Raw genomic sequence first — 16,871 nt, forward strand, 5'->3', positions numbered from 1 at the left:
AAAGACTCATGATGTTCAGGAGGTCCTATGAGGTTGAGAAGGTCCCCAAGGACCCTAGGACCTCCCTGGCATCCCCAAGTGGTCCCCAAGGTCCGAGGAGGCTACAGAGGTCCCCAAGGTCCCCAGGACCCCCCTGGTGTCACCAAAGACCTCATGAGGTTCAGGAGTCCTACGAGGTTGAGAAGGTCCCCAGAGCACCCATGACCTCCCTGGCATTCCAGGTGGTCCCCAAGGTCCGAGGAGGCTCCGGAGGTCCCCGAGGTCCCCAGGACCATCCCGTCCCCCTCCCCGGTGACGCGTCCTCACCCTTAACGAGCTCGACGACGAGGAAATCGTTGCCGTTGCCGCTGTTGAAGAGGATGAGGCCGTCGGGCGCCGTGGTCTTGAACTGGAAGAAGAGGTGCATGGAGGTGTAGGCCTGGAGGGTGGCCAACGCCACGTAGGAACCCCGGCCACGGAAAGCCACCGGGTCGGCCACGATGGTCCGACGACCGAAACGGGCGTTGAGTTCGCAGGAGCTGATGTCCCCGTTCTTGCAGAGGTCCAGGTAGGGCAACCCGTTGAAGAGGAGCCCGCTGAGGTGACCCAAGAAGTTGGAAGGGACCACGGCCAGGAACCGGCGCTCCGTCACGATGCCCGTCTCGATGTTGTGGAATTCCAGGCGGGTGTGGGCGCCCGACATCTGCCCTGCGGGGGGGTGGGGTGGGGTGTTGGGGGGTGAGGGAGGGTGGTGGGTGTCCCTGGGCACCCCTGGCCCCACGGATCTCCAGCCCCACGCGTCACGTCCTTGTGGACCTGCATCCCGTTGTACCGCGGCCCGTTGGACCTGCGCCCGTGTCCTCATGGACCTCTGCACCCACCTCCCATGGACCTGCGCCCATGCCCTCATGGACCTCTGCACCCACGTCCTCATGGACCTCTGCACCCATGTCCTCATGGACCTCTGCACCCATGTCCCATGGACCTCTGCACCTCACCTCCCATGGACCTGCGCCCGTGTCCTCATGGACCTCTGCACCCATGTCCTCATGGACCTCTGCACCACGTCCCATGGACCTCTGCACCCATGTCCTCATGGACCTGCACCCATGTCCTCATGGACCTCTGCACCCATGTCCTCATGGACCTGCACCCGTGTCCCCATGGACCTCTGCACCCACGTCCCATGGACCTCTGCACCACGTCCCCATGACCTCTGCACCCATGCCCTCATGGACCTCTGAACCCACGTCCCATGGACCTCTGCACCCATGTCCTCATGGACCTCTGCACCCATGTCCCCACCTCCCATGGACCTGCACCTGTGTCCTCATGGACCTCTGCACCCACATCCCATGGACCTCTGCACCCACCTCCCATGGACCTGCACCCACGCCCTCATGGACCTCTGCACCCACGTCCTCATGGACCTCTGCACCCATGTCCTCATGGACCTGCACCCATGCCCTCATGGACCTCTGCACCCACGTCCTCATGGACCTCTGCACCCATGTCCCATGGACCTCTGCACCCATGTCCTCATGGACCTCTGCACCCACCTCCCATGGACCTGCGCCCATGTCCTCATGGACCTGCACCTGTGTCCTCATGGACCTCTGCACCCACCTCCCATGGACCTGCACCCGTGTCCTCATGGACCTGCACCTGTGTCCTCATGGACCTCTGCACCCACATCCCATGGACCTGCACCTGTGTCCTCATGGACCTCTGCACCCCTGTGCCCCTGTGCCCCTGTCCCCACGTCCCATGTCCCTGCGCACCCGTGTCCCCATGGATCTACAGACCCATCCCCACGTGTCCCCGTGTCCCCGTGCATCCGTGTCCCCACGTCCCCACGCCCCCATGTCCCTGTGTCCCCATCTCCACGTGTCCCCGTGTCCCTGTGCCCCTGTCCCCATGTCCCCACGTCCCATGTCCCTGTGCACCCGTGTCCCCATGGATCTACAGACCCATCTCCACGTGTCCCCATGTCCCTGCGCACCCGTGTCCCCATGGATCTACGGACCCATCTCCATGTGTCCCCGTGTCCCTGTGCACCCGTGTCCCCATGTCCCCACGCCCCCATGTCCCTGTGCCCCCATCTCCATGTGTCCCCGTGTCCCCATGTCCCCACGTCCCATGTCCCTGCACACCCATGTCCCCGTGGATCTACGGACCCATCTCCATGTGTCCCCATGTCCCCGTGCCCCTGTCCCCGTGTCCCCACGTCCCATGTCCCTGCACACCCGTGTCCCCATGGATCTACAGACCCATCCCCACGTGTCCCCGTGTCCCCGTGCACCCGTGTCCCCACGTCCCCACGTCCCTGTGGCCTCGTACACCCCCGTCCCCGTGTCCTGCGCGCCCACGTCCCCAAGGACCTGCCCCCCCCCGTCCGTCCCCCCCACCCCGTCCCCGTCCCCCCCCCCGGCGCTGGCACCTTCCACGGTGACGTTGTCGACGGAGAGCTGGAGGCTGCGGCCGCGTCGCACCACGCGCACCGTGTGCCACTCGTTGTCGTCCAGCTTCTGCCCCGCAAACAGCGTCTCGGGGCCCTTGCCTGGGGGGGACAGACGGTGACACGCCACCCCCGGCACCCCCGTGACACCCGGTGACACCCGGTGACACCGCCTCACCAGGTGACGCCGTCACACTGGGCACCCAGGTGACACTGGCGACACACCACACCCGGGCACCCCCCTGACACCACCGCAACAGGCACCTGGGTGACACCGGTGACACCGGGTGACACCGCCACACTGGGTGACACCACCACACTGGGCACTCGGGTGACACCAGTGACACCATGATACCAGGTGACACCGCCACACCGGGCACCCGGGTGACACCGGTGACACCATGACACCAGGTGACAGTGCCACACCGGGCACCCAGGTGACACTGGTGACACCACCACACTGGGTGACACCACCACACCGGGCACCTGGGTGACACTGATGACACCACCACACTGGGTGACACCGCCACACTGGGTGACACCACCACACTGGGCACTTGGGTGACACCAGTGACACGATGATACCAGGTGACACCGCCGCACCGGGCACCCAGGTGACACTGATGACACCACCACACCGGGTGACACCGCCACACTGGGTGACAACACCACACTGGGCACTTGGGTGACACTGGTGACACTATGACACAAGGTGACACCGCCACACTGGGTGACACCGCCACACTGGGCACTCGGGTGACCCTGGTGCCACCATGACGCCAGGTGACAGTGCCACACAGGGCACCCGGGTGACACTGGTGACACCGGTGACACCATGACACCAGGTGACAGTGCCACACCGGGCACCCAGGTGACACTGGTGACACCACCCCACCGGGTGACACTGCCACACCGGGTGACAGTGCCACACCAGGCACCCCTGTGACACCATGACACCAGGTGACACCGCACTGCCGGTGACACCGGGCACCCCCAGTGCCACCAGGTGCCACCGCGTGACACCGGGCACCCCTACGTGACACCAGGGAGCGGGTGACACCGCGACACGCCAGGCACCGCCAGCTGACACCGGGTGACACCGGCCGCCCCCACGTGACACGGGGTGACGCCGTGACACCGGGTGACGCCGTGACACGGGACAACACTGGGCACTGGGTGACACAGGGTGACACGGGGTGACACGGGGTGACACCGCGCACGCGTCGGCAAACCCCCCCCCCCCGCACGCAGGCCCCGCACACCCACACGCCTCGCACACGCCTCGCACACGCGTGCCCGGAACGGCCCTCGCACACGCACACGCTCCCGCACGCGGGGGGTCGCGCACGCGGGGGGTGACACACGCCGGGGGTGACACACGCGGGGGGTGACACACGCGGTCCCGCTGCGTGCACGCCCACACGCGTGTGCTCCCCTTGCACGCCCGCGCACGTCCCTCCCAGCCCCCGGGGACACGCGTGAACCGGGGACACGTTGGGGACACGGGGAGGGAAACGGGGCCCGGGGGGGGCGGGGGGGGGGGAATGCACGCCCGCGCAGCACACGCGTGTGCGCGGCTCCGGAACACGGGCACACGCGTGTGCAGCCCTGCCCGGCTGCGTGTCCTGACGTGCGCCTGTGTGAACACGCGTGTGCTCACGCTACCCCCCCTCCCCCGGACGCCTGGGTCCCTCGTGCGACACGTCCTCGTGCGCGGGAACACCCCCCCCCCCACCCCCCACCCCCTCCCCCAGGGGTCCGGACACGTGTGTTACACGCGTGTGCGTCCCACCACCCACCCCCCCCCGCCGTGCACACACGTGTGTCCTCGTCACCACCACCCCCCCCCCACCCCGCTGAGCGTGAAAACACGAGGCCTTGCACACGCGCGTGTCTGGGGGGGGGTCACCCAGGTGTCCGGGGGGGACCAGGGGGGGTCCCAAGTGTCCGGGGGGGGGGGGGGTCAAACCCTATAGGGGGCTCAGGCATCCTGGGGGGGGGACACGCCGGTGTCTGGGGGGGGTCAGACCCCAGAGGGGACCCAGGCATCTTGGGGGGGGGTCACCCAGGTGTCCGGGGGGGACCAGGGGGGGTCCCAAGTGTCCGGAGGGGGGGGGGGTCAGATCCTATAGGGGGCTCAGGCATCTTGGGGGGGGGACACGCCGGTGTCTGGGGGGGGTCAGACCCCAGAGGGGACCCAGGCATCTTGGGGGGGGGTCACCCAGGTGTCTGGGGGGGATGAGGGGGGGGTCCCAAGTGTCCTGGGGGGGGCGGGTTCAGACCCCATAGGGGGCCCAGGAGTCCAGGGGGGGGACACTCAGGCGTCTGGGGGGGGTCCCAAATGTCCGGGGGGGCGGGTTCAGACCCCATAGGGGGCCCAAGAGTCCGGGGGGGGACACTCAGGTGTCTGGGGGGGGTCCCAAGTGTCCGGACGGGGGGGGGGTGTCAGACCCATAGGGGGCCCAGGCATCTTGAGGGGGGGGTCACCCAGGCATCTGGGGGGGGTCCCAGGTGTCCGGGGTGGGGGGTCAGACCCCAGAGGGGACCCAGGTGTCCGGGGGGGGTCCCAATTGTCTGGGGGGGGCGGGCTCAGACCCCATAGGGGTCCCAGGTGTCCGGGGGGGGGGGTCCCAATTGTCCGGGGGGGGGAGTCAGACCCTATAGGGCACCCAGGTGTCCGGGGTGGGGGGGGTCCCAGGTGTCCGGGGGGGACGAGGGGGGGGTCCCAAGTGTCCTGGGGGGGGCTGGTTCAGACCCCATAGGGGGCCCGAGAGTCCAGGGGGGGGACACTCAGGTGTCTGGGGGGGGTCCCAAATGTCCGGGGGGGGGGGGGGTCAGACCCATAGGGGGCCCAGGCATCTTGTGGGGGGACACCCAGGTGTCGGGGGGGGGGACCAATTGTCCAGGGGGCGGGTGTCAGACCCATAGGGGGCCCAGGCATCCTGGGGAGGGGGGGTCACCCAGGCATCTGGGGGGGGTCCCAGGTGTCCGGGGTGGGGGGTCAGACCCCAGAGGGGACCCAGGTGTCCGGGGGGGGGGTCCCAATTGTCCGGGGGGGGGGGTCAGACCCCATAGGGGGCCCAGGCATCTTGGGGGGGGGACACCCCGGTGTCTGGGGGGGGTCAGACCCCAGAGGGGACCCAGGCATCCAGGGTGGGGGGGTCCCAAGTGTCCGGGGTGGGGGGGTCAGACCCCATAGGGGGCCCAGGAGTCCAGGGGGGGGACACTCAGGTGTCTGGGGGGGGTCCCAAATGTCCGGGGGGGGTCCCAGGTGTCGGGGGGTCAGGGGGGGACACGCAGGCGTTGGGGGGGGGTCAGGGGGACGCAGCCAGGCGTGGGGGGGTCGGGGGGGGGTGACACTTACTGGGGTGGCAGCCCACGCGCACGCAGTCTGGGGAGAGAAGAAGCAGGATCAGGCCCTTCGCAGCCGCAGCCGGTGTCAGCGCCCCGGGGACGAGGGGGGGCCGGGGGGCGCGAGGTGCCAGCGGGACTGGGACGGGACTGGGATGGGACTGGGATGGGGACAGGGACTGGGATGGGACTGGGATGGGGACGGGACTCAGATGGGGACTGGGATGGGACTGGGATGGGGACAGGGACTGGGACGGGACTGGGATGGGACTGGGATGGGACTGGGATGGGGACGGGACTCAGATGGGGACTGGGATGGGACTGGGATGGGACTGGGATGGGGAAAGAGATGGGAGTGGGATGGGGACAGGGACTGGGACGGGACTGGGATGGGACCGGGATGGGACCGGGATGGGGACAGGACTCAGATGGGGACTGGGACGGGACTGGGATGGGACTGGGACGGGACTGGGATGGGGACAGGACTCAGATGGGGACTGGGATGGGACTGGGACTGGGATGGGGAAAGAGATGGGAGTGGGACGGGGACAGGGACTGGGATGGGACTGGGATGGGACTGGGATGGGGAAAGAGATGGGAGTGGGATGGGGACAGGGACTGGGATGGGACTGGGATGGGACTGGGATGGGGAAAGAGATGGGAGTGGGATGGGGACAGGGACTGGGATGGGACTGGGATGGGGCTGGGATAGGACTGGGATGGGGACAGGGTTGGGGACTGGGATGGGACGGGGACTGGGATGGGACAGGGACTGGGACGGGACTGGGATGGGGACTGGGATGAGGATGGGATGGTACTGGGATGAGGATGGGATGGGACTGGGATGGGGACAGGTACTGGGATGGGACTGGGATGGGGACAGGGATGAGGATGGGATGGGACTGGGATGGGACTGGGATGAGGATGGGATTGGACTGGGATGGGGACAGGGACTGGGAGTGGACTGGGATGAGGATGGGATGGGACTGGGATGGGACAGGGACTGGGATGGTACTGGGATGGGGAAAGAGATGGGACTGGGATGAGACTGGGACTGGGATGGGGACAGGGACTGGGAGGGGACTGGGAGGGGACTGGGATGGGACTGGGATGGGACAGGGACTGGGAGGGGACTGGGATGGGACTGGGATGGGACTGGGATGGGGACAGGGACTGGGATGGAGACAGGATGGGGATGGGATGGGACTGGGACGCGGACAGGGACTGGGATGGGGACGGGGACTGGGAGGGGACTGGGATGGGACTGGGATGGGGACAGGGACTGGGAGGGGACTGGGAGGGGACTGGGATGGTACTGGGATGGGACTGGGATGGGACAGGGACTGGGAGGGGACTGGGATGGGACTGGGATGGTACTGGGATGAGGATGGGATGGGACTGGGACGTGGACAGGGACTGGGATGGGGACGGGGACTGGGATGGGACTGGGATGGGACTGGGATGGGACTGGGATGGGGACGGGGACTGGGATGGGACTGGGATGGGACTGGGATGGGGACGGGGACTGGGAGGGGACTGGGCCGGGGCCGGGGGGTGCTGGGGGGTCTGGGTGCTCTCGGGGCGGGGGGGGGGGGGGTGGCACCTCGCGGGGGGGTCCCCGGCCACCTCCTGGGGCCCAGCCCGGGGGGGGGGACGGGATGAGGCCCCCAGGGCTGGGCCCCCCCTCGTCAACCGCTGCGGGGCGGGGGGGGCACATGCGCCGGGACCCACGGGGGGGGGCGGCCATGGGGGGTCCCCAAACTCCTGGGGGGGGTCCCCAATCCCATGGGGGGGTCCCCAAGCCCCTGGGGGGGGTCCCCAAAAATATGGGGGTTCCCCAACCCCATGGGGGGGGTCTCCAACCCCTTGGGGTGTCCCCAACACCCTGGGGGGGTCCCAATATTATGGGGGCTCCCCAACCCCTTGGGGGGGGTCCCCAATCCCGTGGGGGGTTCCCGAACCCCTTGGGGGGGTCCCCAATAATATGGGGGCTCCCCAACCCCATGCGGGGGGTCTCCAACCCCTTGGGGGGGTCCCCAATACCATTGGGGGGGTCCCCAACCTGCTGTGGTGGGGTCCCCAGTAATATGGGGGGTCCCCAATCCCATGGGGGGGTCCCCAATAATATGGGGGGGTATTTCCAACCCCTTGGGGGGGTCTCCAACCCCTTGGGGGGGTCCCCAATACCATGGGGGGGGTCCCCAAACCCTTGGGGGGGTCCCCAAAAATATGGGGTTTCCCCAACCCCTTGGGAGGGGTACCCCATCCCGTGGGGGGGTCCCCAACCCCTTGGGGGGTCCCCAAAAATATGGGGGCTCCCCAACCCCATGCGGGGGGTCCCCAATCCCGTGGGGGGTTCCCGAACCCCTTGGGGGGGTCCCCAATAATATGGGGGGAGTGTTTCCAATCCCTTGGGGGGGGGTCCCCAATCCCATGGGGGGTCCCCAACACCCTGGGGGGGGGTCCCCAATATTATGGGAGCTCCCCAACCCCTTGGGGGGGTTCCCCAATCCCGTGGGGGGGTCTCCAACCCCTTGGGGGGGTCCCCAATACCATTGGGGGGGTCCCCAACCTGCTGTTGGGGGGGGTCCCCAATAATATGGGGGTTCCCAAACCCCATGGGGGGCGTCCCCAATCCCATGGGGGGGTCCCCAACCCACCTGGGGGGGGTCCCGGCGCTGTGCCCCAAAGGCAGCGGGGGGGTGACGAAGGCTCCAAACCCGGGGAGGGGGGGACACGATGGGGGAGGGTGGGGGGGGGAACACCCGATGGGGACAGGGGGGACCCGAGTCGGCTCTGGTGACGCCCCCCCCCCCCCCATAGGCGCCAATTTGGGGACCCTGGTTTAGGGCTTTGGGGGTTGGGGGGGGGGAGGAGCTCAGGTGCAATTTTGAGGGGGGGGGACCTGGCCCAGTTTGGGGTCTCGGGGCGGGGGGGGGGGAGGGAAATCTGGTGACCCGGGCACCATTTGGGGGCCACGGGTGTCAATTTGGGGACAGTTTTGGGGTCCCAGGCATCGATTTGGGGACGTTTTTGGGATCTCAGGGACCATTTTGGGGTCCCAGGCATCGATTTGGGGTCCCAGGCATTGATTTGGGGACAGTTTTGGGGTCCCAGGCACCATTTTGGGGGCCCAGGCACCATTTTGGGATCCCAGGCATCAATTTGGGGACAGTTTTGGGGTCCCAGGCACCATTTTGGGGTCCCAGGCATCGATTTGTGGGCAGTTTTGGGGTCCCAGGCCCCATTTTCAGGTCCCAGGCATCGATTTGTGGGCAGTTTTGGGGTCCCAGGCACCATTTTGGGGTCCCAGGCATCGATTTGTGGGCAGTTTTGGGGTCCCAGGCACCATTTTGTGGTTCCAGGCATCGATTTGTGGGCAGTTTTGGGGTCCCAGGCACCATTTTGGGGTCCCAGGCACGGATTTGAGGATAGTTTTGGGGTCCCAGGAAGCGTTTTGGGGTCGCAGGCATGGATTTGGGGACAGTTTTGGGGTCCCAGGCACCACTTTGGGGTCCCAGCCATCGATTTGGGGATGGTTTTGGGATCCCAGGCACCATTTTGGGATCCCAGGCATCAATTTGGGGACAGTTTTTGGGTCCTAGTCACCATTTTGGGGTCCCAGGAACCGTTTTGGGATCCCAGGCATCAATTTGGAGACAGTTTTGGGGTCCCAGGCACCATTTTGGGGTCCTAGGCATCGAATTGGGGACACTTTTCGGCTCCCAGGCATCATTTTGGGGTCCCAGGCATGGATTTGGGGATGGTTTGGGGTTCTCAGGCATCATTTTGGGGTCCCAGGCATCGATTTGTGGGCAGTTTTGGGGTCCCAGGCCCCATTTTGGGGTCCCAGGCATCGATTTGTGGGCAGTTTTGGGGTCCCAGGCCCCATTTTGGGGTCCCAGGCATCGATTTGTGGGCAGTTTTGGGGTCCCAGGCACCATTTTGGGGTCCCAGGCATCGATTTGTGGGCAGTTTTGGGGTCCCAGGCCCCATTTTGGGGTCGCAGGCATGGATTTGAGGATAGTTTTGGGGTCCCAGGCACCGCTTTGGGGTCCCAGGCATGGATTTGGGGCTGGGTTTGGTATCCCCGGGCGCCATTTTGGTGTCACCGTAGCCGAGTCGGGCCCCGCTCGGGGGACCGTTTTCGGTGCCTTTTGGGCAGGGGTCGGGGGGTGGCGGGTGGCGGGGGGGTGGGGAGGGGGGTGGGGGTGTCTCACCCAGGTTGAGGGTCAGCTTCATGCGCCCCCCGTCCAGCTCCAGGCGCAGCGTGTCGGCCGACTGGCGGGAGGTGGTGGCCAGCACCAGGCCGTAGGCCCGGGGCGACATGAAACGCAGGGCCACGTCCTCGGCCTCCGTCTGCGCCGCCCCCGGCACCAGCACCTTCAGGTACATGCTGCCGTCGTAGCTCAGCACCGCCGCCTCTGCCGGGGGGGGGGACAGCCCTGTCACTGCCCGCCGTCAGGGGGGACAGCGCTGTCATGGCCTACCATGGCGGGGACAGCCCTGTCATGGCCGACCATGGCGGGGAAAATGGCGCCCCAGGGCTGGAGACACCCCGGAGACCCTCATCCCCAGGGGGGACAGCCCTGTCACCGCCCGCCATGGGGGGGACAGCCCTGTCACGGCCGACCATGGCGGGGAACATGGCCCCCCAGGGCTGGAGACACCCCGGAGACCCCCATCCCCAGGGGGGACAGCCCTGTCACCGCCCGCCATGGGGGGGACAGCCCTGTCACGGCCGACCATGGCGGGGAACATGGCCCCCCAGGGCTGGAGACACCCCGGAGACCCCCATCCCCAGGGGGGACAGCCCTGTCACCGCCCGCCATGGGGGGGACAGCCCTGTCACGGCCAACCATGGGGGGGAACATGGCCCCCCAGGGCTGGAGACACCCCGGAGACCCCCATCCCCAGGGGGGGACAGCCCTGTCACTGCCCGCCATGGGGGGGGGACAGCCCTGTCAGCATCCGCCATGGGGGGGGACAGCGCTGTCATGGCCTACCATGGCGGGGACAGCCCTGTCATGGCCGACCATGGGGGGGGAACATGGCGCCCCAGGGCTGGAGACACCCCGGAGACCCCCATCCCCAGGGGGGACAGCCCTGTCACCGCCCGCCATGGGGGGGACGACAGCCCTGTCACTGCCCGCCATGGTGGGGGGGACAGCGCTGTCATGGCCGACCATGGCGGGGAAAATGGCGCCCCAGGGCTGGAGACACCCTGGAGACCCCCATCCCCAGGGGGGACAGCCCTGTCACCGCCCCGCCATGGGGGGGGGACAGCCCTGTCAGCATCCGCCATGGGGGGGGGACAGCGCTGTCATGGCCTACCATGGTGGGGAACATGGCCCCCCAGGGCTGGAGACACCCCGGAGACCCCCATCCCCAGGGGGGACAGCCCTGTCACCGCCCGCCATGGGGGGGGACAGCCCTGTCAGCATCCGCCATGGGGGGGGACAGCGCTGTCATGGCCTACCATGGCGGGGACAGCCCTGTCATGGCCGACCATGGGGGGGGAACATGGCGCCCCAGGGCTGGAGACACCCCGGAGACCCCCATCCCCAGGGGGGACAGCCCTGTCACCGCCCCGCCATGGGGGGGGGACAGCCCTGTCAGCATCCGCCATGGGGGGGGGACAGCCCTGTCATGGCCGACCATGGCGGGGACAGCCCTGTCAGCATCCGCCATGGGGGGGGACAGCCCTGTCACGGCCTGCCATGGGGGGGGACAGCCCTGTCACTGCCCGCCATGGTGGGGGGGACAGCGCTGTCATGGCCGACCATGGTGGGGAACATGGCGCCCCAGGGCTGGAGACCCCCCCCCAGAGACCCCCCCCATCCCCAGTGGACCCAGGTGTCTGGGGGGGGGGATCCAGGTGTCCGGGGGGGGGGGGGTCCAGGTGTCCAGGGACCCCCCTCCCTCCCCAGGGCCAACCCCCCCCAGCCCCCCCCGCCACGGGACCCGGGTTTCTGGGTACCCCCCTTTCCCAGGGGTCCCAAATAGCTGGGTGCCCCCTCCCAGGTCTCCCCCCCCCGAGAGGGGACCCGGGTGTCCGGGTCCCCCCCTTTTCCCACGTCTCCCCCCCCCAAGGGGGACCCAGGGGTCCAGGTGTCCAGAACCCCCCTCCCTCCCCAAGGCCAACCCCCCCCCCCCGTGCCCCCCCAGGGGACCCGGGTGTCTGGGTACCCCCTTTCCCAGGGGTCCCAAATATCTGGGTCCCCCCTTTCCCACGTCTCCCCCCCCCCCAAGGGGGACCCAGGCAACCCGGGGGGGGGGGGGGGTTGTGACACAGGCATCCAGGGGGGTGTGTGACCCCCACTTTCCGAGTTGGGGGGGGGGGGAGTGGGGGGTGTGTCCCCCCCCCACGACCCACCGGTCTCGCAGCGGGGTCCCAGGTAGCCGGTGCCCAGGCAGTCGCAGACGAAGCGGTTCCAACCCTCGCGACAGACCCCCCCGTGACGGCAGGGCCCGCTGGCGCAATGGCGGGGGGGGCTCCCGGGCGCAAAAAGGGGTGACCCCCGGGGCCCCCCGGGCTTCGGCCAAACGTCGCACGTCCCAGCTGCGGCCGTCCACGAAGAGGTCGCGCAGGCAGCCCACGTAGCCGTAGCGCAGGAAAGCCGTCCAGAGCTCGGGGGGCAAAGGGGGGCCCGGCCCCCCCCCCTCGGGCAACCCCCCCAGGTAAAGCTCCGAGTCCAGGTCCAGCACCTCGTTCTCCCCGCTGGCCAGGAAAGGGGTGCTGCGGCTGTTCACCGACACCAGGCCTGGGGGGGACACGGGGACATCAGGGGACGTTAGGGGACATTGGGGACGGGGGGGGGCACTAGGGTATATGGGGACATGGGGACACTGGGGGACACGGGGACATGGGGGGGACATGGGGACATTGGGGTGCTGCGGCTGTTCACCGACACCAGGCCTGGGGGGGACACGGGGACATCAGGGGACGTTAGGGGACATTGGGGACGGGGGGGGGCATTAGGGTATATGGGGACATGGGGACACTGGGGGACACGGGGACATGGGGGGACATGGGGACATTGGGGTGCTGCGGCTGTTCACCGACACCAGGCCTGGGGGGGACACGGGGACATCAGGGGACGTTAGGGGACATTGGGGACGGGGGGGGGGCATTAGGGTATATGGGGACATGGGGACACTGGGGGACACGGGGACATGGGGGGGACATGGGGACATTGGGGTGCTGCGGCTGTTCACCGACACCAGGCCTGGGGGGGACACGGGGACATCAGGGGACGTTAGGGGACGTGGGGACGGGGGGGGACATGGGGGGACATGGGGACGTTGGGGGACATTAGGGTATATGGGGACATGGGGACACTGGGGGACATGGGGACACTGGGGGACGTGGGGGGACATGGGGACATTGGGGTGCTGCAGCTGTTCACCAACACCAGGCCTGGGGGGGACACGGGGACATCAGGGGACGTTAGGGGACATGGGGACGGGGGGGGACATGGGGGGACATGGGGACATTGGGGGACATTAGGGTATACGGGACATGGGGACATGGGGGACGTGGGGGGACGTGGGGGGACATGGGGACATTGGGGGACGTTATGGTATATGGGGACATGGGGGGACACAGGGGCGTCAGGGGACGTTAGGGGACATGGGGACTTGGAGGGACATGGGGGACATGGGGGGGACATGGGGACGTTGGGGAACGTGGGGGGGACATGGGGATGTTGGGGGACATTAGGGTATATGGGGGACATGGGGGACATGGGGGGGACATTGGGGGACATTACGGTTTATGGGGACACGGGGGGGACAGGGGGATATTAGGGGACATGGGGATATTGGGGGACATGGGGACATTGGGGGGACGTTATGGTATATGGGGACATGGGGGGGACACCGGGGGCGTCAGGGGACGTTAGGGGACATGGGGACATGGGGGATGTGGGGGGACATGGGGGAGAGAGGGGGGACATTGGGGGACATTAGGGTATATGGGGACATGGGGGGACATGGGGACGTTGGGGGACATTAGGGTATACGGGGACATGGGGACATGGGGGACGTGGGGGGGACATGGGGGGGACATGGGGACATTGGGGGACGTTATGGTATATGGGGACATGGGGGGACACGGGGGCGTCAGGGGACGTTAGGGGACATGGGGACATGGGGGACGTGGGGGGACATGGGGGGGAGAGGGGGGACGTTGGGGGACATTAGGGTATATGGGGACATGGGGGTACATGGGGACGTTGGGGGACATTAGGGTATATGGGGACATGGGGACACTGGGGGACATGGGGGGGACATGGGGACATCAGGGGACATCAGGGGACATGGGGGGGACATGTGGATGCTGCGGCTGTTCACCGACACCAGGCCTGGGGGGACATGGGGACATCAGGGGACATTGGGGGACATGGGGACATTGGGGGACACCCAGCCCCGCCCCTCCCAAGCCCCGCCCCCTCCCACACTCCAATCAGCCCCGCCCCCCTGCTCCATTCAGCCCCGCCCCTCCCCTCCCCCCGCTGCTATCAGCCCCGCCCCTCTCTCCCAAGCCCCGCCCCCTCCCTCCTGCACCCCATTCAGCCCCGCCCCTCCCTCCCAAGCCCCTCCCCTCCCAAGCCCCGCCCTCCCCCCCCTGCACCCCCATTCAGCCACGCCCCTCCCTCCCAAGCCCCTCCCCCTCCCCCTCCCCTGCTCCAACCAGCCCCGCCCCTCCCCTCCCAAGCCCCGCCCCTCCCCTTCCCGCTCCAACCAGCCCCGCCCCTCCCTCCAAGCCCCGCCCCTCCGAAGCCCCGCCCCTCCCCTCCCCCGCTCCAACCAGCCCCGCCCCTCCCTCCAAGCCCCGCCCCTCCCAAGCCCCGCCCCTCCCCTCCCCCGCTCCAACCAGCCCCGCCCCTCCCTCCAAGCCCCGCCCCTCCCAAGCCCCGCCCCTCCCCTCCCCCACTCCAATCAGCCCCGCCCCCTCCCTCCCAAGCCCCTCCCCCCAAGCCCCGCCCCTCCCCTCCCATGCTCCAATCAGCCCCGCCCCCTGCTCCATTCAGCCCCTCCCCTCCCCAGCCCCGCCCCTCCCTCCCAAGCCCCGCCCCGCCCCTCCCCCGCTCCAATCAGCCCCGCCCCTCCCTCCCAAGCCCCGCCCCTCCCCTCCCCCGCTCCAATCAGCCCCGCCCCTCCCCTCCCAAGCCCCTCCCCCCAAGCCCCGCCCCTCCCCTCCCATGCTCCAATCAGCCCCGCCCCCCCTGCTCCATTCAGCCCCTCCCCTCCCCAGCCCCGCCCCTCCCCTCCCAAGCCCCGCCCCTCCCCTCCCCCGCTCCAATCAGCCCCGCCCCTCCCTCCCAAGCCCCGCCCCTCCCCTCCCCGCTCCAATCAGCCCCGCCCCTCCCTCCCAAGCCCCTCCCCCCAAGCCCCGCCCTCTCCCCTCCCATGCTCCAATCAGCCCCGCCCCCCTGCTCCATTCAGCCCCTCCCCTCCCCAACCCCGCCCCTCCCCTCCCAAGCCCCGCCCCTCCCCTCCCCCGCTCCAATCAGCCCCGCCCCTCCCTCCCAAGCCCCGCCCCTCCCCTCCCCCGCTCCAATCAGCCCCGCCCCTCCCTCCCAAGCCCCTCCCCCCAAGCCCCGCCCCTCCCCTCCCATGCTCCAATCAGCCCCGCCCCCCTGCTCCATTCAGCCCCTCCCCTCCCCAGCCCCGCCCCTCCCCTCCCCAGCCCCGCCCCTCCCCCGCTCCAATCAGCCCCGCCCCTCCCTCCCAAGCCCCGCCCCTCCCCTCCCCCGCTCCAATCAGCCCCGCCCCCCTGCTCCATTCAGCCCCTCCCCTCCCCAGCCCCGCCCCTCCCTCCCACGCCCCGCCCCGCCCCGCCCCGCACCTCTCCTGCCGTCCCGCTGCACGTCGACGTGGCACCACTCGCCGTCCGTCACCTTGCGGGCGCTGGCCCGCACCTTGGTGCCCCCCGCGCCCATGTCCAGCAGCAGGAAGAGGTGCCCGTCCAGCAGCTCCAGCGCCAGGTAGTCGGGACGGGGGTGGCCGGGTCCCCGCGCTCGTCCCCGGCCGAAAAGCAAGAGCCCGTTGGCTTCGGTGGTTCGGAAGTCGAAGGAGACGGAACCGGCGCGGGCCGCCCCCCAGCCCGGCAGGGCCAGGAAGGCCTGAGGGGTGGCGAAGGTGACGGGCTCCAGGGCGGCCACCGCCTCGCAGCGGAAGAGCAGGGCCCCGTGCAGCGTCACCCGGCTGTCCCCCTCCTGCGCCAGCCGCGACAGCTCCAGCTTGAAGTCGTTGTTCTTGTAGACCACCTTGGGGGGGGGGACAGGGACACACACGAAGGGACAGGGGGTGGCACCGTGTCCCCACGGCCCAGGGGTGTCCCCGTGTCCCTGTGGCCCCCATGGCCCCATGTCCCATGGGTGTCCCTGTGTCCCCATGTCCCTGTGTCCCATGGATGTCGCTGTGTCCTCGTGTCCCAATGACCCAAAGATGTCCCTGTGTCCCCATGTCCCTGTGTCCCATGGATGTCCCTGTGTCCTCGTGTCCCAATGACCCGAAGATGCCCCTGTGTCCCCATGTCCCTGTGTCCCCATGTCCCAACGGCCCACGGATGTCCCCGTGTCCCTGTGTCCATGTGTCCCATGGATGTCCTGGTGGCATCGTGTCCCAATGTCCCACGGATGTCCCCGTGTCCCCGTGTCCCTGTGTCCCTGTGTCCCATGGATGTCCTGGTGGCACCGTGTCCCCATGTCCCATGGATGTCCCCGTGTCCCTGTGTCCCTGTGTCCCATGGATGTCCTGGTGGCACTGTGTCCCAATGTCCCACGGATGTCCCCGTGTCCCTGTGTCCCCGTGTCCCATGGATGTCCTGGTGGCACCGTGTCCCAATGTCCCATGGATGTCCCTGTGTCCCCGTGTCCCAACGGCCCACGGATGTCCCTGTGGCCCCGTGGCCCCATGTCCCATGGGTGTCCCTGTGTCCCCATGTCCCCGTGTCCCATGGATGTCCCCGTGTCCCCGTGTCCCCAATGTCCCATGGATGTCCCCTGTGTCCCCGTGTCCCAATGTCCCATGGATGTCCCTGTGTCCTCGTGTCCCAGCGGCCCGCAGATGTCCC

At 68.6% G+C, this 16,871-nt stretch overlaps 1 protein-coding gene across 1 annotated transcript; it reads right to left on the bottom strand.

Annotated features, from left to right (window-relative positions):
• Nucleotides 1-306: 306 nt before the first annotated feature.
• LOC128903951 (neurexin-2-like) lies at nt 307-16,062 on the bottom strand (the record flags this gene model as incomplete). The annotated part of the gene is given in 7 exon segments (XM_054187829.1): nt 307-687; nt 2,420-2,539; nt 5,802-5,828; nt 10,009-10,212; nt 12,165-12,270; nt 12,272-12,552; nt 15,642-16,062. Coding segments are annotated over 7 exon segments (1,540 nt in total), but the record flags the coding sequence as incomplete, so codon positions are not given.
• Between the last annotated feature and the right edge of the window lie 809 nt (nt 16,063-16,871).

Source organism: Rissa tridactyla, unplaced genomic scaffold (genome assembly GCF_028500815.1).
Source record: "Rissa tridactyla isolate bRisTri1 unplaced genomic scaffold, bRisTri1.patW.cur.20221130 scaffold_776, whole genome shotgun sequence".
Lineage (NCBI taxonomy): Eukaryota > Metazoa > Chordata > Aves > Charadriiformes > Laridae > Rissa > Rissa tridactyla.